Raw genomic sequence first — 26,449 nt, forward strand, 5'->3', positions numbered from 1 at the left:
AGCAGGTAAAATAGGGTGCCTGGGTCAATTCCCTGCTCTGGCTTCCAGGACTTCACTGCCTCAGTGGTATCCCCCGGGGGACTCAGCTCCTTTTTCTTACACCAGGGCCAGCAGATTCTTTGGAAAATGGCTTTTTACTGAGCAGTAATATGTGAGGAAAATACTAGCAATGGAGGGCTGTTCATAGGGATCCTGCAGCCTCTAGTCTGAGGACGGGCAGGTACTGACTGTTGGTATGGGTCCCGAAGGTGCCAGCCTGAGCGCGGGGTCGGGTAGTGCCTCTGAAGGGCTCCTCTGGCTGGAGGCTCCCTCATGTCCAGACCAAGACCAAACCCATGGACAAGAGGCCACCAAGGCCCAATGGCCAGCCCAAGATGGCCTCCCCTGGTGTGACCCACACTGGCCTGGGAGGGAGGAACAGGGGAAGGCGCCAAACTCCTCTCCAAGGTCGGGTCCGGGCGAGCACGGCAGAGTCCCCCCTTCCTTCTCTCGGGCTCGGGCGCCTCAGCCCCCGTCCCTGTCCCCCTTCCTGGTGGGATTTTGCCGCCACCCGGCAGGGCAGGCTCGGGCGCCATTTCAGCGGGCTCCGGTCCCATCCCTTCCCCGGGCCGGGCGGCGGCAGAGGGCGCTGGCCGGGGGCCGAGGCGCGGCCCGGTGAGCGGCAGGAGGCCGACAGCCGCAGTCTTATCAGCGCTCCGCAGGCCGGCTCGGGCCCGGGCCGCCGCTGGTCCCCGGCTGCCGGCCCATGGGCGGCGGCGGCGGCTCGGAGGCGCCTCCTCCTGCCGCAGACCCGCGCGGCGGGGACCGGCTGCAGCAGCAGCACCAGCGCCGCCGCCGCCGCCTGGGCTCCGCCGCGCCGGCCGCATGGCGGGCTACGCGCCGCGCCTGCCCTGGCTGCTGCCGCTGCTGCGGCGGGCGGCGCCGCCCCCCTGGGCTCGGGCCGCCGGCGGGGCCGCCGGCCTCCGCACCCCGCCGAGCCCGGCCGGCAGGTGCGGGACGCCCCCCACACCGCCGCCGCTGCCGCCGGGCGCGCCGTGCAGCCGCCGCCGCCGCCTCCTCCTCCTCCCGCCTGCGGCAGGCAGCCCACCGCGCCCCCTAAGCGCCGCCGCGGGCGCGGAGCCGCCGCCGCGAGGGGCTGGCGGTGCCCCGCCGCGCTTCGAGGCTCGCAGGCTGCTGGCCCTGGCGCACCCCGAGCGCTGGAGACTGACAGGTACCGGCCGCGGCCCGGGGCTGCCCCGCCGCCGCGCCGGGGGGCCGCCCTGGGGCTTCGTAGGAGCGGGGAGGGGCCGGAGGGTCTCCCGGGGCTGAGCGGCGCGGCGGGCCCGGTGCGCGGCCGGGGTGGGGATCCTGCCCCACCGCAGGCCCCCGGTGCGGGGGCGCTGCCCGGAGCGACGGCCCGCCGCCGGGGGCGAGAAGAAGGCCGTGTTTCCCTCCCGACCCCGCGCGTCTGGTACCATCAGAGCACAACGTGACATTTCCTAGCGAGCATTTGATAGGTGTAAAAAGCTAAAACCATACATTCTCAACCCCCCCTCCCTCCCGCCCCCCTTGCCATCTCTGAATTTGTTGTTGTTTGGAAGGGAAGGCAAAAGTTTTGGAAGTTTCAGAACTCTCTGTTCCGCTAGTAGTGGTGGTTAACGCCTCTCTGCATGTTCAGTGCCGGTTTCACAAGCAGCCTGCAATAAACTCGTGCCTGAGACGATATGGAATGAAGTAGAAATGGGATTCCTATGGCTTTTTTAAAAAATGTAGTAGATAAATTGGAGTTCTGTCTCCCAAGAATTTCTTGCCTAGAACTTTTGTAAGCTGTTTTGGAAACGGTTTATTTATTTACTTTTAGCATCTATATGGTGAAGTCAAACACCATGGTTGTATAAATTGCACCATTAACAGAGTGATATTATCTACAAAGAGTAGAAACAAACTTTTCTTGACATTGGTTCTCATGGGGATAATAGGATAATAGCTGTTAGTAAGAAAACAATATCAAATTACAATGTGGTCTGGGTTTTGTTTTTTTTATTGGCGGGCAGCATGCGAACTATCATGGCAGTGTGTGGCCTGTAGGCCTTTGCAAAAACTTGGGTAGTTCCCACGGAATGGGTAAATGGTGTTCAAGAAGAAAGAGGTGAGGTAGGTAGGCTTACCTAAAGAAGTGGGTTTGAGAAACATGAAATACTTTGTACAAGATTTTATTGGTAGCGGATAGTTACAGAGTTTCATCATGTTGGCATTATATAGGCAAAATAATTTGAATCCTAATGAATTTTTGTAAGAAATTAGAAGTATTTCTATGATGTGAACACCTGTTTTATGCAGCTTGGTCATGGAGAACAAAAGCAGGGGAAAATTGATGGGACAGGGCTGGATGGAGAGGGAAAAAGGTAAAATGTTCAGTAAGGTTTCGGTCTTGCTCACAATTCTTTTTCTTTGTTGGCTTATGGAAGAAAAAATAAAAAGCCTTTGGCCAGTAACTAATGTTTGGTCTATTCAGATTTTGGTGAAGAAGTGAGTGTCTGATCAGATAAATTACCTGCTGATTTTACAGTGAAGTTCTTTGTTTTTCCCATTGAAATTGAAACAAATCGGTTATTTTAAGGATGGCTTTTAGGAGCCCAAGGTTCCAAACTAACTGAGAATTTAATTTAGTTCTTGTTACTGGGCACTTGCTGTCAGCTTGTTTATCACAGGCAGGTTACAGTACGCTTGCTTGTAATTGTGCTTTGAAATATGGCTGTGTCCTTAATCTGTGCAGTCTGCTCATGGTTTTATATAAGTAAATTGACTATCACAGTTACTAAAATTCAGCTACATGTAGTTTTGTCTTTTGAGATAACAAAATGGCCTGAATTAAAGTTAAAAAAAAATAACACAACTTGATAATATGAAATCATGAGGATGGAAATAATATGCAAATGTAATAACTGCTTTTCAGTGTTCTGTTGGTCTTGGTTCTGGGAGAGGAGTAAATTTATGTGAATTTTTTCTTCTTTATTGACACCCTACCTAAGGGAAAACTTTTCTTGTTATGTTGTAGTTAAGTGGGATGATGGAAAAGCTAAAAAGGAAAATACTTTGGGTCGTTATAGAGTGCAGGAGTAACAAATGTGGGTAAAATGCCTTGTAGGAGGGTTGTAGGGAAACCACATCTGCCTATTGTATCTAAAACATGTTAAAATACATTGTGTTTTGTTCCTGTTGCATCTTTGTCCTGGGAAACTAGTCCCTAAAAGCTCAGTATCTCTGTTTTTCCTGCATGCAAAGAAAAAGTTAATGGTTTCACTGTATGAAACAATGAATGTAGGGTAAAACATTTAATTTCCTCTTCAAGTCCATACAAATGGTAAGCAAATGCTGTGGGATCTCTTCAGAGGCTTTACAGGTGCAGTTTTGTTTTGCAAGAAAGTTCAGCTCTTCCAGATCTTTTGCATTTTATATAACCAGTAGTTGGTAACAGAGGTATATAGTATTACCACTGTGAAGTGAAATATCCCTTTTCTGTGATTCCATGTGGCACAGGTCATGATATTCTGCTCGGTGCAGTTAAGCCATTGAAATTCACGGTCACAGAAGGTGAAGCAGATGTAATGATGACAGTGGAGGCCTGAGGAGCAGAGGGTGATGATTTGTGAGGCTGTTGAGCAAGACTAGGGTCACCCATCTTGGTACGGTGGCAAAATGGTGTCAGCTGAGGAGGTGGAGGTACAGAGGTGAAGGTGACCTGCTCCAGTTGTGACTGGCACCAAAAGAGACGGTCACATCTTGCTTTACACAGGGCATCTTCACCATCTGCTGGCTCAGGAAGAAGTGGTGTGTTCTGGCCAGGAGCTCTAGTATGCTGGCACACAGCACCTCTATGCTCTCCTCACAGAAGGAGGTTCTGACCCTTCGGAGGCTCTTAGGAATGAAAATAAATGTACCAAATATCATGCTGTAAAAAAGAAAAAATAATCCCCAGAGGATCAGTGTAATATATCCCATCTTTCATCTTCAGTTACTTCTAGAGCTGGGTAGAGCTGTGAATATATTTTAAGCAGGACATGTCTGTTAAATTTTGTTGTTCTTATTAAAGGTGGTAAAAAGATGGCTAAATACCATGATGGGAATTCACTCTATGAATTCAGTGGCCACAGTTTTGCGTAGTGAAATTAGGAGTTTGTAAACTCTGTACTACCTCCCAGATTTAACAAAGGAGGGAAGTAATTTTAGGAATTTTTGGCTCATCCTGGGCAGTCAGGTCAGTTAAACCTGTGTCTTTGGTTAAATTCAATTCCCAGGGACGAGGACAGGGCGGTTGTTGAAATTATTAAATCCTGCTGTGTGTGTGAGGCCACAAAAATGTCTTTTTAAAATGATGCCTTTTATTTCCTCCTGCCTCCTTGTTTCTCCCTGTGAGAAACTGTCTGTTGCACTTTATCCAAACCACACTTGAAGGAAACAATAATTCTATTGAATTGTAAAGTAAGCACAAGGAACTCTGAAATTTTTAATCCAAGAGAAAAGCGTGCCTTATCCCTGTATAACACTTACCGTGCACTGAGTCAAAGTAAGAAGGTTTGTTTTGTATACAGGTTTTCTCTAGAGATGTGCAAGAAATGTTATTTCGTAAGTTTTATTTTAGAATTTTGGGCATAATTTGTAATAGCTGTTTTCCTATAAGTTAGAATTTGCCATTAAATCAGAAGAGCACTGCCTTATTCATAATCTGATTTTTCTGTACTTTGAAGTTACACCAGTTGAAGCACTTTCTCATTCTTGAATGAGCAATACTGGATTGCTGTAGATTTATCTTTTGTAGTTTCTAAGAAGGAATAAATACCTATAAAAGCAATTTTTAAAAAAGTCCAAGGTATAACTTATTTTTAATTGCCTACCTGGTTTATTAGGTATATTCTCTGTAATGTAGTTCAGAAAATATTTTAACAATTCCTTTGATTGGGGATGATTGAGGTAGTGAGCAACTTGGGGGTTTTTGTTTGTTTTTTTTTTTTTTGTACAAGATAGAAATATAGAACACATCAGCTGTGAGGATTGCTACTAGAAGGTCATGCTTTCAGTTATTTATACTTGTACAAGCTGACATTTCTTATGTTAAGTACTTGAGTAGGAGTATCTTTGAAAACTTCAGTTATTTTAGGAAATTAAATTGAGCAGATAATGTGTTTAGTTTGTAGTAATATTTAAATGGTTTAATTTTGAAACTTTCACTCTTCCAAGCTTTGTAGCATGAGTTTGAACATCAGCAGGCAATCCATGCACTGTTAAGGATATACTTTTCCTCCCTTCATTTCAAAATTAATTAAAAGTCAGACAAGTGGCATCTCTCTGAAAAATGAGTTTTCATACACCCATTCAAACCTTGAGAGTGAGTCAAATTAATTCTGTAGTGTGCATAATGGGAAGAAGGCTAGCGGGAGCAGAGGGGCTTACAGGCACTACAATACCCTGCTCTTTGGAACATGGTTTGAAACCTGGTCTTGTAAATCTTGCTGTTTGTGTGCTGTCACCCAGTAGCTGGGACCTTCCTGGCCAAAATTTGTGTTCACCTCTGAAATGCATGTGTATGGCCACTGTTTTTGATTTTTTTTTTTTTTTTTTTGTTACTGTATTTAGTTACTCTAAAGTGGTTTTGCTCATCTAAAAGCAACTCAACAACCACACTTAACTGGAATTTTCTGAAGGCAATTCTTATGATTTTAAAATCATAATTTCTATGTGTATGGTATATACAAGGGTGACTTACTGATTGTTTTCTCATGTGCACTGTGCCTTTTGTAGAAATCAAATAGGCTATATTGGAATTTTGTTGTTGTTGTTTCCCACCCCATAGTTTTTCTTCTTCGGTGTTCAGTAGGGAACTTACAAAAGGTCCAAGCAGCCTTGTAGCTTTATGACAAAAATTTTACTTTTCTGTGGCAAGTTGGTGACAGTTCTTATTTCAAATTGTCAGTGAACTGTTAATGAAGCTATTTAGGTAAGACATTGCGGAGATGGTGGCTGCTAACCACTGTGATCAGTTAGGTGCTTATAACTTAGTTTCTCTGGGGAATGTTTTTGCTGCACTATTTGTGTAAATTCTGAAGATAGGAGGAATAATAGCTAGATTGGTCTGACATAAAGACTGTGTTCTACACAAGATAAATATAAATAAGTTAAAGGCTTTAATTTTAAACACAGTAAAAAAAAAAAAAAAGAAGTTACACTCTCTCTTGGTTTTGGGTGTCTTAAAAAGACTAGCTTGTGATACTGTTTGTAGTAATATTAACAAACTGTAAAATAGAGATACCATCTTAATTAAGAGAAAGTGGAGAGACTCACTCACAGTCAGAGTCAAGCCTTCATCTTTACTTTCAAACAGAGGTTTTGCACAGCTCTGCATAGGCCTTCTATCAGGCTGTGTGCCTTGCTACTCCTTCCTCCTCCTCTCCTGCACAGAGTGGCAGTCTTACTCACTGTTCCCTTTCTTGGGCTTCCTCAAATCACTGTGTTCTGCTCTGCCTGGAAGGACACTTGTCCTGTTAAGTATCTTCTCTGAAAGCTCTTGTGACAAACCCGCTATAGCCTGTTCTGCAAAGGCTTCTTGATGTTTTGTTTGCTCCATAGCAAAGGACTCCTGGCAGGTCTGTCCTGTTTGATCATAGGAGCCTCACTGAGGACCTACTGAAAGTGATTTCTGTCGATCCTGAACTCATCATGACTCAGAGATGATGGACTTCCTCCATATGTTACATCACATAAATGGTCTGAGCACGAGGGATGCCACCAATTGCCTCGCTCCTGTGCTGGTATCTCACTGTGCCCTCCCTGGACACCCATCTTGTTCTTGAGATACTATCTCAAAGGTATTGCCTCTCTTGTTTAATTCTGTCCTACAGCAATTTTCCCCAACTGTTAATTTCTCCAAACTGTTGTATAATCCTGGTTAGTCAGATGACCCACAGTATGCCAGCCTTTTCATGAGCTGTCTTGAAGATATTTTCAGGAAGTTGTGCAACTGTATTGTTGTTGTACCGAAGAAAATTGTATTTGCCATTCGGAAGCCCAAATTGTACTTTCATGCTTAAAAAAATAACAAAACAACAAACCACCACAGATTCAATAACCACATCAAACTGTCTATAGAATACTCCTATAAACATTTTCTGAAAACTGTGATCATCACTGGAAATAGTAACTTGCAAGATTCAGTATACTGGCAATACCTGCAAATTAACGCAAGTCCACTCAAAAATCTAGCAGTTTTCCAAAATGCACCAGGAATGTGGTATACAGTGGTGCTGTCAGACACGCATGATATTTTTTTTCTGAGCACAGTATTACAATTGTTGTTAGTAATGTAAGGAGGACAATTCTAAAAGGGTCTTCTTGGGTAACAATAGGTGCATTCCAGATATCATGTATGAATTTATTTAACAAAGAAAGAAAACCATACCAGTGAGACCTAACCTAGAACTATGCAGAACATGCTTACAGTGTACTCTCAAAGAAGATTCTATCTTGAAATAAATATTTGCAGAACTGACTCTTTGCAGGGTTGCTAACAGTCCTTCAGCCAGTCCAAAGGAAATCAACAAATGGAAATGGACTTTACCTAACCAGCAAATATAAAATTTATCAGTGCACCTTTCTACCATAAAAGAACAACTGAAGCACCTGATCCCTGTGCATGTGCATCATAGAATACAGTAGACTTTATCCATCACTCCAAATGCCCTTGTGGAAATTCAGTGTTAAGCTAAAAAAAGTCACTGTGTGTTAGAAAAAACCTGCATAGATAACTGGTAAGGAACAGACATTCTCTGTTACTGGTAGAAGGGTACTTCTCACAAATCCAAAGCTTGCTTTCTGACCTGCTAGCCCTGATCTTCAAGTGAAACAAGTGAAATACTTAAAAGATTCTGGGAGGTAACATTAATAATTTTACTGAATAGTAAAAACTAGGTACTGTGTCCTGTTGCTGTGTTACCCTGTGCTGCCAAACATCATCATTACCTCATGTTTCTGTCCTTCATCTTCAATTGGCTTGAATGATCTTAATTCATCTGAGGTCAAGTCTTTATATATTTGTGTTTAAAATAGCTCTTCCCTCAACAGGCTTGCAAGCATTTTTTTGGCTTTGCGCTTTTCCACTTACTGTACTGGGTGAGAAGGATGCTCTGGTAAGGACCAGCAAAATTAGAAACTTTCACTCTCTTGGTGTTCCTTCTGCACGTAGAAAACTGCTTTATGATGTTTTGGAGTCACTTAGTCCTTGTTCTGAAGAGAGGTTTCTGATGGCTCTGCCTAGTTATTGCTTGTAAACATCCTGGTTTATCAGTTGGTGACCAATTCCTTTCCCCAGAATACATCTACTATGAAATGAAATTGCAGGTCTGCTGTCAAGAAGCAAGCCCACATCAGCCTTAGCAGAGAGCACGTTGATCACAATAGTCATAAAGGCATCACTTTGTGCAGCGACCTGGATTTCTGTCTGTGCAGCAATCTGGATTTCTGTGCAAGTAGGCAAGCAAAATGTTTGCTTAAGATTTTCCAAGAGGACTGCTCAGCTGCTGCTGGAGCCAGCCTGCCTTGTCTTTGTGCTGTTCCTACTTTGTAGCCCTGCTTTTATAAAAGTTCCATTGATCTGCCTTGCATTTTCTTTTATTTTCATCTCATAGCCTACAAAACAGATTTACTCTAAAAAATAAAGCTTCCAAAATGCACTCTTTTGTTTACTCTGTTACCCAAAAAATTATATCAAACTGTGTGAAATGAATACTATAAAATTTGCTCTGAGCTTTTTTCTGTCAGTAACAACCTTCAGTGTCACTGAAGTGTTTTCATATCTGGTTGCTGAACACTTCGTACTCCTCCCTTTAGCCGGTTATCACAGCGACAGCTCTTCTTTGAATGGGGAGATAGAATGAGTGTTTGCTGATTCCTGTTTCTTCAATTAGTCAACAGTTTAAAACAAAACAAAAAAAAAGAGAGCAACAGCTTCTCATTTGTGCTGCTTTCCAGTTGTTCTGATGGTATAATCAAAGAGAGAGTTTCAATTAGGCAGCCTTATTTTGCATATGATTTGTGATGAAGTTAGTATAGACAGGTACATTGCTTAAGGGGAAAATTAAAAGTGACACCTGGATTATATAAGCTTTCATCTTCAGGACTGCATTGTTCCAATATATTATTGAAACTTTGTCTAATGTTTAAGTAGTTTAATATTAGTCTTCCGTTTGCTTTATGTACTAGCATTTGCTTTTAATTCAGTTAAGGCTGTTGGAAGTAATTAGAGTGAAACCTGTGCTAGTTTGAATGAAGAAGAGCTGAAGGCAAATCCAAGCCAGGAAGGCTGTACCTCTAGAAAGAGACATACGGGGTTCTTAGCTGTACAGTCCTCTTCCTTCAGTGAATATTTATTATGCAGTTGTCCAGTTCCATCTGTAAGTGAGAAATTGCCTGGACTAGCGGAGACTGAGCTGCCATGCAGCATTGTGCTTACAAGCGATGCTTTTGACCATCTCCAGCTGCTTTGTTAGAGCAGCTTTTTCTGACAGAAGATGACCTGGCTTTTGTTGGATTTCTCCTGCTGCTTCACAGCTTGACTACACCAATGCAGCCAGCCTGTTAATAAGGTCACTCATTCTGAGGAAGTTTTAGCTAGTAAATAATATGCTTATGAGATATATTCATGGTATGGATCACACAAGTCTGCAGCAGGAAGACTTTCCCTTTCTACTCTGGCTGCTTATAGTTTCTATAGCTTCGAGTTAAAGATCGGAGTCCTTTTTCTTTAACGTGCTGGCTGGCTTGAGTGTAATGCAATGGAGAGATCGCAAACAGATCTTGACTAAGAAGCGCAGGCAGCAGGTTGGACACAACAGCAAGGATAAAGGTTGTTTGGGCAGCGTGTGGGGCTCTCCCGGGACTGCTCTGGGGCACTGCCGTGGAGGCGCAGAGGAGCATCTGCTTCTCTGGTGGCAGGCATGCGTTTTTTGTACCGTGAATTCTTCGTCATAAACGCACAGCTGTATTTACGCTCCAAGTACAAACTGAAACAAAGCTTTCCGCCTGTGCGTGGAGGTGGTAAGAGGCATCAAACCATCTGTGACAGATGTTAGAAATATTGCTTGCAGGAGTGCGCTGCTGGGAGGCTCTCTACTGTCTTCATCACAGGAGTGATACAAGAAGCTCAGTAGAATGTAACTAAGGAAATTTCAGGGTTTTTAGTACAGTGTCTTTTTTCTTTTAAAGGCATTATCTGCTAGTAGTTTTGTAGCAGTCCTGTGGATGGTTCCTTTAAGTGTGGGGTTGGCTGTTGAAAAAATTATGCTGTATAAATGGTATTGTTTGTTGTGGTTCAGTGGTTTTCATATCAAGTTTGTTCAGTTTTCAATTAAGAGGTTTTTTCATAGTTCTCAGCCTTCCAAGCTCAGCTTGCCTTTTCAGAATCAAGCTGTTTTCTTGGCTCAAGAAATTTCTTTGCAGATTAAAGTTCAAAAGGCTGTCTTGGTCCAGTGCGATTTTTCATACTCTTTGATACAGCTTCAAACAGTTACACAGGTTGTTCCATGGGTTATCTTGCAACTGGAATTCAAGAGCTCTGCTCATCAGCAGACTTAGGGTATTTTTCTTTTAGACCAGCAATAGTAAAGAGTAAAACAATACAAATGTTTGTAAATTTTGCCAGTCTAGAGTAAATCAATGGGGTTTTTTTTTGTTTGGGTTTTTTTCAAAATAAAATTGTGTGTGTTAGTTCTCAGAACAGATCTTTACTTCATTCCATTGCTATCTCAGAAATAGACAGCTGGAGGCTTTGTTATGGTAGCAAGCATGAATAATAGAAAACAAACCAAATAGGAGTGAAGGATTGCGTGAGAGAGATGAAAGACTTGCTGACTCTGAATGCACTCTAGGGATGACATAGTGGGGAAGGTTAGACAGGAAAAGTAAGTCCAGGACTGTGATTGGATACAGAAGCTTTCAGGGTCTTAAAATGCACCTTGCCTAAGTTAATTTATGCTGTGACTTAAAATGTCCCATTCAGAACTGGGCCTAAAAGAATGCTGATTATTTAATGTTGACACTTGCAAGCTTAATAGAAATTTCAAGTCAAAAATTATTTCATATGTACTATTAATAATCTTGCAAATTCAGGATAATTTTCCTTTTCCTTGTTGATTTGCAGCTGCTGTTGGCTTTCTGACAGTTTCCAGTGTCATTACCATGTCAGCCCCTTTCTTTCTGGGTAAAGTTATTGACGTTATTTATACAAATCCCAGTGAAGACTTCACTACCAGCCTGACCAGCCTGTGTGCCTTGCTGAGTGGAATCTTTTTATGTGGTGCTGCTGCTAATGCTACTCGTGTCTACCTCATGCAGACTGCAGGTAAAAACAGAAGCAAAAAGTGCTACTGAGAGTCATCTTTTTTCACAGAGTCAGGATACCTGATGATCTGAAATAAATTATTGGCACTGCCTGAGAGATCATGTTGGAATTGGTAGCTTTTTTTACCAGATCAAAGGTAAACTAATAGTGCAAAGATAAGTATGCTGGAATAATTGTTCACTTTTATTTACTGTTACGTTACATCTTAAAGCCCACTACCTTTTGGTATATCAAAACTCTGTAATGTGACATGTTCAGTGCTGCATAATCCTGTGATTTTTATATTGTCGGTGTCTGTGTAGTCTTGTGCGTCATGCTTGACTGACTTCTGTTTCTGACAGGACAAAGAATTGTGAAACGTTTGAGAACAACCATGTTCTCCTCTATTTTGAAGCAAGAAACCGCTTTCTTTGACAAGACCAGAACAGGAGAGCTGATAAACCGCTTGTCTTCAGATACAGCCCTCTTGGGCCGTTCAGTGACTGAAAACCTTTCAGATGGGCTCAGGGCAGGAGCACAGGCATCTGTGGGGGTTGGAATGATGGTACGGTGGTCTCTTCCTGATTTGTCACTTCTTGTAGTTTCAAGTTTGTTTCAGTTCTGTTAAGTAATGTGGGAATGTGATTCAGTCCAGAAATTGTTGTGTGTTCTTGGATACAGGTGTATTTTCAGCAGTTGTCCATGTACTACATTGCAACAGATGATGTGCCTGTAGCCACCTGATGTTTACTCAGAAGCCAAAATATGGAGAATAAGGGTTTGAAATGAACTGCTGTTGCTGCCCAAATTTATCAAGCAAAGTACAGCAGGCAAATAGCTTAACTCTATTCTTACTGAAGATATTAAAATCAGTGATAACGTTCCCATGGTTGTAGGTAAAATAGGGTGTGAAGGGCCCTATGTAAAAGTCATTGAAGTTGGTTGATTCTAGGTGAGCAAAGGCAGCACTGAATATCAAATTACCGCTGAGGATTTTTTCAACAAGTGTTAGTTTTTCTGCTTTGGTCTGTCAGTAAAGAATGTATTTAGGTAGGAAGCGTGTTAATGAAGGCTTCAGTGCAGTGCATCAGTTAATATTCCTTGGTGGTCAGTTGGTTTATATAAAAATCTGACTCCCCTTGATGGTTTTTGTGACGTTAATATTTTTATGCTTATCTGAGAAAAGCTATGTTGGTGGCAATTGTCTTATATGAAACTGTGGTAATTTCTGCTGTCTATCTGGAGTTAAAAACAGATAGCAAAAAGTCTCCTCATAAAAGTAAGCTTCCAAGATTATGTTATTGGAAACTGTTAAGAGTTTTTAATACAAAGCTTTAAAGCATTAATACTTTTTCACTGATAAGAATTACGGCTTTCTGTATTTATCTAAGTAAATAGAGTCTAAGGTTTTATCTTACCATAGAATAACTGGAATAACTTTATGCAAGGCATTATCAAAAATGTTGCCATGATGCAGTGCTAAAAGGTAGACTATAAAAGCTTGCCCAGAAAGAAGAGATTATTATGAAATAATTATAAAGCCTGACAATTAAGTCAATTCTGACTTTTTTCTGGAGATTTTTGTGTTTACAATACAGAAAGCAAGATGAATAAAACCATATTAGATATAATTTCAATAAATCTTGTTAAAATAATTATTTTAGCTATTTAGGAGCTTTGATGATGATTGTTACAAGTGATAAGGTTTTGCAACAATAAATTAAATCCATTATTCCATGTTATGAGCATTTGCGGGTGCTAGGGAGCACTGGTGACTCCTTCTGTTCCTCAGTTGCCCAGAAGTAGCATACGATATTCCTCTACTCAAACTTTCTGTGTTACACCATCTATTTAAAAGTTGTGAAAGCACTTCAGAAACTATATAATAACTTATGTCTTTCAGCATTCCCAAGAGATTTCCTGGTAGGCCTGTTTACTGGCAGGTTAGGATACTGGGCTAAGACCACACAGCGAACCAGTGAGAAAGCTAGAAATGAAATCCAGATCCCTTTGCTTATAATCCTTTGTTCTAACTATGGGATACATTCCTCAAATGCTGTGGAGGAATGGATATTTTGCCTGGAAGTAATAAAACATGATAAATGAAAGCATGGCAGCACTAAATTACAATCCTAATAGTTTTAGAGAGCTCTAGTGAAGGAAGTTACACTTCAGTAGTCCAATGGGTTATTTTTAATCTGAACGCTAACCCCTGATACATACCTTTTTCTTCTAGTTTTTTGTGTCTCCTAGCCTTGCTGCATTTGTTCTGAGTATTGTGCCGCCTTTGGCTGTCCTGGCTGTAATTTATGGAAGATACTTGCGAAAACTTACTAAAATGACCCAAGATTCTCTTGCAGAGGCAACACAGGTAATCTTTTAAGAGACACTTTCTAGTTAACTTCAAAGTTGTTCTAGTGTATTTAGGTTAATATATCTGAAGTACAGATCTTCTGAAGATAATTGTACTGTTCATTGCCTGAAGCCATGCTGAGCCTGTAGTTTTGCACCTGAACAGTATGAAAGGTAAACTTCAGTAACACTCATAGATCTCAAAACCAAACATGCTTTGTAAAGAGCTTGTCCATAACAATAAAATGTGGAGGTCCCAGGCCTTGAGAATTTGGAAATGTAGTAAAGCGTAAGGAGGTTAGGCTTTAGGTGTGTGAGAGCATAAAAAAATGAGCCTATGAAGTCCTGTGTAATGTGCTACGTAGGTTTGAACAACACTTTTCCTGGGCTATGGTTATGAGTTTGAAGCCATCAGAAACATCCTAGATGGATCCAACTTTTAAGAAAACTTTGCTAGCAAGTCCTTCTCTGGAATGAATCCTTGACATTTGACCTAATTGTCAGCTCTTTAGTGTTTATGAGGCTTGACATTTTTTAAACTCTTCTGGGCATCTCAGCACATACCCAGATATTTGGTAGAAATGTAGAGGAATCTGTTGCTCTAAAGAGGCTGTTCTAGAGGGGTCTTCATTGTGTTTGCTGACTGTACTGAAATATTGCAAAGCACTATCAGAGAAATAGTAGCGATAGTGACCTTTTTCTCACAGGCTGAGGGTGGGGACACATCATTAAAATGCATAGGAATACAATTAAGAAAGGCCCAGTTAAAATAGCCACAGTTGTCAGCTGTTTTAAACTTGAGATGTCCTATGCAGGACTTCTGCAAATTGACTGTACGGAAGTAAGATTAGCCCTCTTCTGTTCATCTTCCTCATCCTGTGTTGAAGGGGAGCTTATGCCTTTGTAAACCAGGTGTGGGACTTCACACGAAAAAGCAATTGTAGTGTTCTGTTCAAGTTTTCAAGTTGAATGGGTGATGGAAGAAGGAGAATTACATTTTTATATCATACTCCCAAAAGGGGGCCTGTTTGTGATATTTTTTGTAAGACCGTCACGGTGTTTATTAACAACTTAGGCTAATTGGTTACAATTGAGGTAATTTTGGAATTAATACTTGCTGTTTAGAAGCTAAAATAAAATACTGAGTTGAAATGAGACATATGTAGTTGAGCTAAATTAATTTTCAGAGGGGCCTTGATCAAATGAGTGGAATTGTTTCATGAAATAACTGCAGGCTTTCTTGCATGATTTAGTGTAGAATAGAATATTCTTTATTTTTCTCCTTTCCACGTTGTTATTGCAAGTTATTGTGAATAGTAATTTTCTTATGAGTGTTGTTCACATCAAGTTAAGGTTTTTTTTAATGCTACTTTTATATTTTTCTTTCTCTGCTAACATTTATGGCAATCATGAAGTTCTTTTTAAACTGCCTGGGCATGCAGTTTACTTTTAATAGAATTTTTTTTTTTTTTTTTTTTTAGAAAAAAGGGGTAGGGGGAGGAGGGCATGAGAAATTTTCCAGTGGTATCCAAAGGAATGTATTTGGAGATTAGTGTAGTGATACTGGTTTAACTTTCAAATGTTCTGCAATATGAACGTTCCAAATTGTGTGTCTGTGTACATTTGTTTTGTTCTTTGTTTTAATGTAGTTAGCTGAAGAGCGCATCGGAAATATAAGAACAGTTCGAGCTTTTGGGCAAGAAGTGGCTGAAATGGAGAAGTATACAAATAAAGTTGATTATGTGCTACAGCTGGCTAAAAAAGAGGCAGTAGCACGGGCAGGCTTCTTTGGAGCAGTAAGTATATTTTGATGAACGTAAACTAACCATGTTATGCTAAGTGTCAATTATTTTAAAATTCATGAGGTTACTTATAAATCTGAAAATAAATTATTTGAGTATAAATTGAATCTACATAAAACTGTGGGAAGACTGGACTGAAATCAGTCTAAATTCCTGTGAAACCGCACCTCAAGATACAGTGGTATGATAAAGCCAGTTCAAGTCTCTATTTCTGCCCCACACCCCATAGCTTGGTACTATTTGTCTGAACCCATACCTCCTTTCAGAGAACTAAACCAGTGGAAATCTTCTCCTACCCTTAGCATCTTGCAGGTTTGGCTTCCTCATGAGATGAACATCAATGCAAAGGAAGCTGGGGAGGGCACAGGTGAGGGAGGGAGAGTGGGATCGCAGTTTCCCATAACAGCTTGCAGTGAGTTTGCTTTAATAGTATTCTAAAACTGCAACGTAACTGCAGACTATCAACTCTTCTCCTTTAATGATGACTGAGAATAATGTTTGGTGTTCCTTTCCATCTTGGGGAATGAGGTCAAAAAAAAACAAACAAAAACAAAAAAAAAAACCCCAGAAAACAAATGGAAAACAAAAGCATTGCTTGCTTTTTGAACACTTGTTGGATAGCACAGTGCAGAATCACTGGATGTCTGACTGGCTGTTGGATTGGTTTGTTGTAGAACTGGTTGTGTTAAAATTTAACTCAGTCCTCTAAAAATCTATATACCCATAGTATGGGGATTCTTTTATTAAAAGGCAAATTCTGAAACAACATTTTAGGGAGTGAAGTTTAAGATGTATGTGACAAAATCTGCCTTTCCCTCTTTTTCTTTTTCCTTAGACTGGCCTTTCTGGAAACTTAATTGTCCTCTCAGTCTTATACAAAGGCGGATTACTAATGGGCAGTGCCTACATGACAGTTGGTGAACTCTCATCTTTCCTAATGTATGCTTTCTGGGTTGGAATAAGCATTGGAGGTATGGAATAAGAAATTAGATTTTCTTCACTTCAAAGCATTACAGTCAGTATGGGGGTGGGAGGAAGAAGCTTGTAAAAGATCTGGCTTTCTGAAAAAGTCTCTTCTAAATGATCTTGCAAGAAATCATACTTACTTTTTTTTTTTTTCTCTGAAGAGTTAATGAAAATAATAATTTATAACTTAATCCTAATATAATCCTTCCTTTTTCCCAAAGGAATACAGAGGTTATCTTTTCAATGTGTGTATGTGACATATTACTTTAATTTTCTTTGGGTCTAATTTAAGGTACTTGGTATATTGTGTAAAGAAACAATACTGGTATTATATTTTCTACAAAGTATGTGGGCCTGTGTTAAATGTGCTCTATTTAGACAGGCATGTAGAATTTAGCTGTAATTCAGTATAGAGTGTCTTGAGCTGGAAGAGTGAACAAAGTGCCAGCAGAACACTACACTCTGGTGCTAACCTTTTATTTTTCCTTACTGACTGACTCCTCCTTGAAGCTCAGACTCTGTAATCTACTGGCCCAGAAACAAACTGTTCATCTTTTTGACAGCAGTCTTCACTACTGCATGCAGGCAAAAATGAAGATAAGGTACTTTGAAGTTTGACAACTGATTGGAAGAGTTCTTCTTTAAAATGAGTCTGTTAATTTCTGATAGACCGGCAGGGCAATGCAGCTCATCTGTACTTTCTTTTCGAAGACCAAGCCTGATATCTTGGGGAGCACAAAGATGTGCCTGAGGGCAAAAGTCTCAAAACCTGCTTCCTTGGATATCAAAATTCCAGTGGCACCCATTCCAATTACCAAAACCCTTTCTCCTCTGCTTAAATCATTCAAGCTTGGTCAACAGATACCTGGCACTTTGAAATCATGGGACGAATTCGTGTTAAATAAATGAAAAATAAGGTTAGAAAAACACTGAACATTGATAAAATGTCATTGAATTAAGTCTTATTAGTGATAAAAACATCTTTTAAAATTCTGCTTAAGGTTATTGAAGAATATATTTTTGCACAGAGCTCATTCTCATGGGGACTCTGAAGTAAAGTTGTCTTGCCAGTAAAGGGGCCTGCCTTCCTTGATGCCTATGAAGCATATAAATCTTCAAAGTGCTAAGTCTGCTTGGTATATGTCATCATTGATACATGTGCAATGTACTGTGAAATTCACTGCATAATTTGGGACTTTGCCTTATTTTGTTGTAACAGTTTACTGTGTTTTTGACCAAATACTGAAGATAGGTTATGAAAATTAAAAACATTTAAAAACATTTTCTAATTAGATAATATGAACAGAAAATACTAATGTTTGTTTTTTATGAGTGGTTGTGAATTTGCAAACCTCAGCATCTCAATTTCATTCTGTGAGGCTCATACCTTCTCCCCCTTGTGCCCTGCTCTAGGTTGTAGGTGCTTTGGCTCTTTTTTCCAAGCAGAACAGCTTCTTACCATGGCTAGTGCTTTGTGTTGCAAGCTTTCAGGTGGTCCTCAGCAGCAGCACGATGAAACGCGCTGTCTACACTTACAGGCTCATGACCTTGTGCTGGGTTTGATACTCTGCAAGAATAAACGAGTAAACCTATTTTAATATGCCTTGGGTTTTCTGCCCTCCTGAAGTCACTCTTAACACTATATGCATTTTAAGGTGGGAGTGGTTTATTCTGTATGTTTATTCTGTTGGAATTCAGATATTTTGAAATTGGTTACTCTATTTTGAAAGACACAAAAAAATGAAGAAATAAGACATTTTATATTTATGTCTTCCTCCATTTTTGGTTCTAGGTTTGTTTCTACATTTCTTTCAGCTGGAAAGCCCTTCAGCCATGCCAGCTCCAAAATGATTCACGTAGCTGCTAAGAGCTGGGACCCACTACTATACTCAAACCTTGTCCTTACCTCTTGCTTTCTCCACACTGACGTGGGAGACATATTTCTTTACAGTGTCCATTGTCTACATAGCTTCTCAGGCATCCGTTCAGCCTTAGGTTTTGTGCCCTCCCTCCCCTGTGGCTGACTCAGCCAGGCTCTTCTGTAGTAGTATAACGCTGTCTGACGAAGAACAACATTCAGACTGCTCCATTCTACTGAATGATTTTGAAAATATAGCTGGTTGTATGCAAGGCTATTTCTCTAAAGTTGGATGCTGTTCTTCCTAACAGATGAATGAAAAAGAGTTGCTTTGCTTTTGAGTATGCACAAGGCAATGTGTATTAACTTTTTCTATTTTTTTTTCTTCAGAATGATTTGTTTTACAGATATAAATCAGAATGGTCAGTAATGGCTATGGGTAGCTCTGAAGTGAGACTAGATAGGAGACATTAAATTTGCATTATACTTTTCATCACTAGCATTGAAGCATCATGTAGGGGATCTTTTCCTGCAACATACTGTCAGACGTTGATTTAGATCCTATGTCTTCCATTCCATGTGGATGTATAATACTGGTCTGCTTTTTGTTTAGGTCTAAGTTCCTTTTATTCCGAACTAATGAAAGGGCTAGGTGCTGGTGGACGTCTATGGGAACTTATTGAAAGGAAGCCCCAACTTCCATTCAGTGGTAGGTTCTTGGTTTGTTATTGTTCATAGGTTGATTTTTCTCTTATTGGTCACCGGTACTTCAGAAAGAGGTGTGTAATACGTAAAGGTAGTATCACTTACATTCTTATGAAAAAAACTAGATACAGTGGCAATTCTTCTGACTTTTTCTAGCTATGAAACAGATGATGATGATTTCCTTTAATCAGAAGTTTTAGAAGCTGAACATTTGGTGGTTTTTTCCTTTAATTAATTCAGAATATTAAATTAATATTTAAATACAGTAAATAAAAATACATTGTCAGCAATGTATTTACAGCACTTTTGGCTGCCTAGGTTTTATATTCATGGAACTCCAGCTGTTGGTGACAACAAATATCTTTTTTTTTTTTTTTTTTTTTTTTCCTGTATCTAGAATCCAAACAAGAAACAAGCGCAATCCCCTATATACCTTTTAGATATTTTTAGGGTAATATGTAGAGGAAGGACTTGTGGTGCCGGACTTCCTGTATTGCAGTAGTTTTCAGTGTTTCAGGCCATGGAATAGACTGTGTGATAACTGGAACTGAGAATAAAGACAAGTGATTACTTGGCATTTTGATAATAGTAAGGATTATGCTGCTAGCACAGGCTTTAGCAATTTCTTTTCCCAAAGGGAGGTTTAGAGGCCATTTACCTAACAAACAAGTTACAATATGTATGTCCATGGATTAAAGTCAAGGAAGGAGTCTGAAATTATATGCTCTCGCCTTTGCCATTTCTATGCTACTACCATTAAACCGAAAACCTGGCAAAGAGGAGGGAATCTGGGAGAAAGAAAAGCAAAATAAATTATTTGCTTGAGGAACAGCAGGACTAGTGAAATCTTGCTTGCTACTGATGGGTGCCTCTGTTTCCTGTCCACAGTTACTGTTTAACCAAACACGGGCATGTGCTACCGTGTGCTGTGGCTAGTTGGGGGTTACTCGTGTGCTGCATCTGAAAAGAATTAAGGGGTTTGAATTGCATGTCTTTAGCATGAACAAGCACTACTCAGGTGTTGTTCTGGTGCCACCAGTTTTCACAAAACTGGTAGGAACTTCATCAGATGCTGTCCTTCAGGAATGCAGCACCACTGTCCAATTAGTTTGCTTTGTATGGGGTTTAACAGGGCTTGAAGAAATCGTTTCTTTGTCTTACCTATATTTAAGCTTTTTCTAGTACTGATAGTCTTTTAAGATGACAGCTTAAATCGAATGCTGCACTCCAGAAAGAAGCTGGTTTTATTTAACTTTGGCAATCGTTCATTCATGATGGTTTGTTATGGTATTTCACAAGCTGAAATTCTAGTTTCATTGAACTGTTGCCTAGGAGTTAAGACTCTGGTCTTTGAATACATTGTTGTCCTGAATTTATTAAATATACTTTCCACTTAAAAAAAAAAAAAAATCCAAAAAATGGCCGTTAGTGCAACAAACATAGCAGCAGCTTTATTCCAGTGACAGCCTTTGCTTAAAAGCTACAGTTAATAGGTAGTGGAGAGGGGACTGCTCGTGTCCAAAGGGGAAGGTGTTTCACGTGACTTGTGGTTCGGTGAAAGGGCAGCAGGTGATCTGCAATGTTTATCTTTTTGCATCTGTTCTGTGGCAACAGGACTTTCGTCTTCATCAATGCCATTTTATTTCATTGCTCCTAATTGACAAAACACAAATTGTTTATAATATGTTTAAAAATTCAGATAGTTATACTAGAAGTGAACATTGTTAGGTGTTAGCTAGATGCAAATTCTCCCTCTTGCTGTAGGTAACCTACAGATTCACTGTTGGTGAGTGACTTGAAACTGCATTCAGGAGCGAGTGGTGTACCACACTGATTCAGTCATGGCTGAAATATAACCCCTGTGGTCCTGAATTGTGGCTATAACATGGGGATAAGTATTTCTGTTGGGTGTCTGTAAATCAGGTTCTAGGAGATCTGAGCTGATTTTTTTTGTTGTTTCTGTTCTTGTTTCTGTATTTTATTCTTTGTCATACAGAGGGAATCACGTTAGGCAAAGACACATTCAGAGGTGCTTTGGAATTCAAGGACGTTGAGTTTGCATATCCCACACGTCCAGAACAACCCATTTTCAAAGATTTTAGCCTTTCCATTCCAGCTGGCTCTGTTATGGCTCTGGTTGGCCCAAGTGGTACAGGGAAGTCGACTATTGTATCCCTTCTGCTGAGGCTGTATGATCCTATCTCAGGTATGTTTTGTGTGTTGCTCTCATTTGTGACAATTGATGCTTGGCATCTCAGATACACCTTATAAACAATCAGGGTTCCTGTACTTGAGGTCCTGATGTGATTGATTACTCACCTGATGCTCCCTGCTTCCCTCTGGGGCGTGTGGTTACCTTGTGGTGGTGCCTGCATAGCTTTGCATTTCTGATCCACCAGTGTGTGATTCCTCAGGGGTCGTTGTTCTCAACTGTTCTTTCTGCCTCTTTTCAGTACTTGTCAAACACACTTGACTTTACTGTTTCTTAACTTAAGGTACAATCACTGTTGATGGCTTTGATATCCGTCAGTTAAATCCACTGTGGTTCAGGACAAAGATTGGAACAGTGAGTCAGGTAAGGAAGAAAAAAAATTTCTGAGTGAATGAAATTGTTGTGTAATCAAATAGCTGTGCCTTGCTTTTCATCTTTTTAAACTAAAAGTGCTGTTGCGCGTGCTTTATTCTAAACATAAGTATTCAGAACTAGTCCCATTATTCTGTAGTCTGTTTTTTACATCATCATAGAGATTCAAAGCGTTAGCTTGAAAGGTGTGCATGTGGAGGCTGGGAAGTACATTGTTGCACATTGTATAGGTATGACCATCTTGATGTTTGTTATGATTTGTTGAAGAAAGTAACACAAAGGTTAAGGTTTAATCACCTTTTGTATTAAGGGAAGTTGCACAATCATACTCGACACGCCATTTGAAAACTGACCACCTGTGCTCTGTGTTGTTTCCAGGCAAACACAATTCCATTAGGAAAGCATAAAAATGCTGCACTGTTGGCGATTACTCTTGTAGAGCCCAATCCTTAGCAACCCCTAGAATTTGCAAGTGCAGAGAGATGTTCAATGGTCTCTTTATTTAAAAATAAACTGTTTGACCAATTAAACTATATATGTTCCTTCCCTCATCTCCCCAGGCACTTCATAGCACAATTAACTGTTAAGTTGATGTTCTGATTAAAAGCATAGGGATAACTGGGTATATGTTGCATTTCAAAACATCTGATTATGTAATAATGCCACCAAAAGCTTTTGTGCAAAAATTACTTTCCCATGGGCACATAAGCATTTTTCTTCTTGAATGTATGTATTCCACTTGAGTTACCAGTAGGAGATTCATACTGGTGTTCATACTATAGCATGTCTCTATTTTATAAACAGAGCGGACTTACCTTGTTTCGGATGTTTTCCCATTGTATGTCACTTGTCCTATCTGCCAGTCCTCTTCTCCATTTTAAGCTTTAATATAAATTAAATGCACAAAATGCTGTGAAATCTGTCTAGACATCACTAAGAGAAGAATCATCGTTGTTGCAAATGGTGATATGTAGTGAAGTACAAAGGGGAGGTTTTCTGATGTTTGGATTAATAGCTCTTTCTGAACTCTTTCTCAGATATTAGGAATTGAGGGTTACGTCGTGTGGAAAAAAGCAACTTATTTTTGAATTTGTTTTGACTGCCTATTTTGGTGTTGACAGGGTTTTTATTTGTTTGTTTTTAATTCAATTAACTCTAGCATACGTATTCTTTTGTATGGATATGAAAGAAATGAATGCTGGGTCTTGTAAGTGGGATTTATGTTATTTAAGGTCTAGGTAATACATGCATGTAATTACAGAGCTAACATATTAGTTATTTTTTTTAATTTATCAGGAACCTATTCTGTTCTCCTGTTCTATTGCTGAAAATATTGCCTATGGTGCAGAGGATCCTTCTACTGTGACTACAGAGGAGATTCAGAAAGTTGCTGAAGTAGCTAATGCTGCTAGCTTTATCAGAGATTTTCCCAAAGGGTTTGACACTGTAGTTGGAGAAAAAGGCATTCTGCTTTCAGGTACATCTTTATATTGCTTATTTTAAAAATCTTGATACTATAGAGCAAAGTAAAAATTCTATTTTTTTTTTTTTTGTTACCAGTTTTTTCTCCAAGTTGTAGCCTGCCATAAGTATTAAAAAAAAATCCCTCCTTCATCTCTATTCCCTCTCCAAAATACATGTCTCTAATTCTGCTCAGCCCAGGCATTCAGTTAAAATTACTTCGTATCAGTTTTCCTATTTCAATTTACTGAGCTTTTCCCCCCAGGTGGACAGAAGCAACGAATTGCCATTGCTCGAGCTCTGCTCAAGGTAAGCTAGCACCCAAATAGCTATTTAATTACTTTGTGGGGAGGCAGAAAGGGTTAAAAAGGAGGAGGCCTTTTAATGGGAGAGGTAGAAATGTATTTTTAAAAAGAAAATTATATCCTGTACATTAATGAGGAAGTTTGAAAGGGCTGAGTAGTTTAACTGAAGACCCTTTACTTATGTAAGTGCTTCTTCCTATTTTTGGGTCATGTTTTTCAATAGTTCTTGCCAAGACTGATGGTAGATTATTGTATAAGGGCTCACTTTCATAAGATGAGGTCAAGGATGAAGGAAGACTTGAAGAATGTGGTGCTAGTAAACTCATGTATGACACTTCTGTCTCTGTGTTCAGATCTTTGTCACTCATGGGTTGATTTTTCTGGGTTGCAGCTTACCAGCACTAGAGATGCCCTGTCTTGGCTTCAAGGGGAGCTGGTCTGGATTTGGCATAAGATACTATTTCGAGCACAATGTTGTGTTGTTTGTTTGGGTTTTTTTCTTCAAGGGTTGGCATGGGTCTAGCGTTAGGGCAGGGTCTATGCTGCGCAAATTTGAGGAAGCTTCTGAGGATCAGAAGGATGAGGAGTTTGGTTTGGGGACAGCCACTGTGTCTCACAGGGAAGCCGTTTTGAGCTGATGCTTAGCTGGAAGTTTTGAGCCTTATGAACCCAGCTTGCAGTCACATTAAGCCACGTGGGTCTCTAGCATCCTAGCATGCCCAGTTCTGCTAGATTCCTGGGAATTTTTCATTATATCCATTCTCTTTTACCACAAATGCTAAAAGCTGATTGCATTTCATGGCAAAAAAAAAAAATAAATTAAAAAATAAATGAGTAGTTGATATATAAGTGATTGGGGGTGCAGTGGAGTCCCTTCTAGGTAAAGTCTAAAGCTTTTACTGTCAACTTCATCAAGCATGTTTGGATTATGTACTGTAATTGAGAAGAGGCTTCTTAGGATTTGAGTGCTGGTGATTTTTTTCTAAATTATTTTTTTATTTAATTGAGAAGAGTTCTGAAGTACTGTGCATTTCATCTGTGGGTGAAATACTGCTTGTCGGTAGGTTTTTGTATTTTTTGTTACTAGGCAGTTACATATAGCAGACTGACTGCAGGCAGAGGGTAGCTCAGCCTCTGTGAAAGATGTACATAAGAGCAGTAAAAAGGAAATTCAACTTCTGACCACAGTGCTGCCAAGCATGCATTAAAAATCATCTCCCACCTTTAGTTTGTATCTTTCAAATAGGGAATCTGGTAATAGTGTTCTTTTACTTTAGTTTGTAAAATTTGAAGGTGAAAAGAGTGTTGTTTCTGTTTTCTCCTCTTACTATTTAGACTTCTTAGAAGTAGTTTTAAATGACACCCAGTTCCTTTGAAATAAGTACACTTACTTGGAATTTTAAGCTATATGAATCCTGTTCTCTATTGATATAAATATTCAGATCTTGTCTAATTATTATTATAACCAATTTTACTTTCTTCTTCAGAATCCTAAAATTCTTCTGTTAGATGAAGCAACAAGGTAAGAAAGAAAATAAATAGAGACTTAGAAATCATCTATCTGTAAAACTCAGATATGTGAGGTGTTCTTTCATCTCTCTTTCTCTTCATGTCCTTGCACAGATTATCTAGCTCCTTTATTTTTCTCTATCCACAAAAAGAATGTGCTTTTTAGAATGGGTGAATTAGTTAGGACACCTGTGATAAAAGCTGTTTATGCAAAGTGGGAAGGATAACTGGTACACTGTGGTGGTAACTTTTCATGGAGTTAAATTTGTAATATGTAACTTGATTTTGAAACATCTACTTAAAGCTTTTTTGTGTCTTTAGTTTAAATGAAGATGTTAGTGTTAAAGAGGGATAATTATACTGCAGTGTAACTTAATTTTTTTCACTGAATTAATTTAGTGTTATTTCTCCATGTGTATTTTTGCCTATAAGAATATGTAATGCCTATAACTTGGGTGCGTGCACTAAACATATTCACGGAGCTTTCCTGCAGTGCCATTGGTTCATCTTCACCAACAATAGCCCGGGTCTGCAGTTTTAGCAAAAAAAGCCAAATGCATACAAAACTAACCTGTCTTAAAATAACAAATATCCTCCTCTCTCCCCTCCCTGCTTCCCATTTCTTACTAGCGCTTTGGATGCTGAAAATGAGTATCTAGTGCAAGAAGCTCTGGACCGGCTGATGGAAGGGAGGACAGTCCTAATTATCGCCCATCGTCTGTCTACTATTCAGAATGCTGATTTTGTTGCAGTCCTTGGTCAGGGTAAAATTCTTGAATGTGGAAAACATGAGGAGCTACTTGCAAATCCAAATGGACTTTTCAGGAAACTAATGCAGAAACAAGCTTTTCTTCAGAATAGTGATACTTTTGCATTAGACTTACAATCCAGAGAAAAGGATGTATTAAAAGAAAATGTATGAGAGAAGGTATGAGTAACGGAAGCTTACAAACGACAAAGCTGGAACATAAGTTATATTCTATGTAAAGTAAATGTTATATTTTTCCAAAATGTACAAAATACTCTTTTGAAACTGAAACGTGTTTAAACTTTTTATTGAAAGCTTTTTAATAATTATTGCAACTTTAAAAAATGCCTGTCACATTGAGATAATGTCAGTGTGTAGATTTTTCTGCTTTGTTTTATGCTAATTGAGACCATTTAGAATCCCAATCCCGTTTGCTGTAATGCACTGTATGATGATGTGCTGCATTCTCAAGTTCAATATTCTATGGGTAATTAAATGACAATCTTATCATTTTCATATCATTGTCTCTTCCCTTTTCAAGGAACTTTTGTTTTTTGTGCTTTTCGGTAGTTTGAAATGCTGGAATGCAAAAGTGCGTGACACTAAGGTACTGTGAATGCTCTGCCTGACCTCCACCGCACTGTCCTTTCAGTTACCTTTTGTTCTGAAATGGGAACGTTGATTATGATCGCCATCTACAGTGACTGTAGAGAATTACGTATGAGAACACAGTTTGGAGAGTATGGAAGCATGCGTTGGAGGAAAGTTCTTTAAAAAAAAAAACAAACAAAAAAAGCACCCAACAAAAAAAA

General features: G+C 39.8%; 1 protein-coding gene across 1 annotated transcript; it reads left to right on the forward strand.

The window, feature by feature from the left end:
* Positions 1–864: 864 nt before the first annotated feature.
* ABCB10 (ATP binding cassette subfamily B member 10) lies at positions 865–26,152 on the forward strand. Its single transcript, XM_074168244.1, has 13 exons — positions 865–1,210; positions 11,168–11,368; positions 11,710–11,912; positions 13,584–13,718; positions 15,349–15,495; positions 16,337–16,472; positions 18,939–19,034; positions 21,027–21,236; positions 21,526–21,605; positions 22,911–23,091; positions 23,341–23,384; positions 24,868–24,902; positions 25,520–26,152. Exons 1-13 carry the CDS (start codon positions 865–867, stop codon positions 25,809–25,811), a joined length of 2,106 nt encoding a protein of 701 aa, XP_074024345.1. The 3' UTR covers positions 25,812–26,152.
* The last annotated feature ends 297 nt before the right edge of the window (positions 26,153–26,449 follow it).

Source organism: Numenius arquata, chromosome 2, assembly GCF_964106895.1.
Source record: "Numenius arquata chromosome 2, bNumArq3.hap1.1, whole genome shotgun sequence".
In the NCBI taxonomy this organism is placed as follows: Eukaryota; Metazoa; Chordata; class Aves; order Charadriiformes; family Scolopacidae; genus Numenius; species Numenius arquata.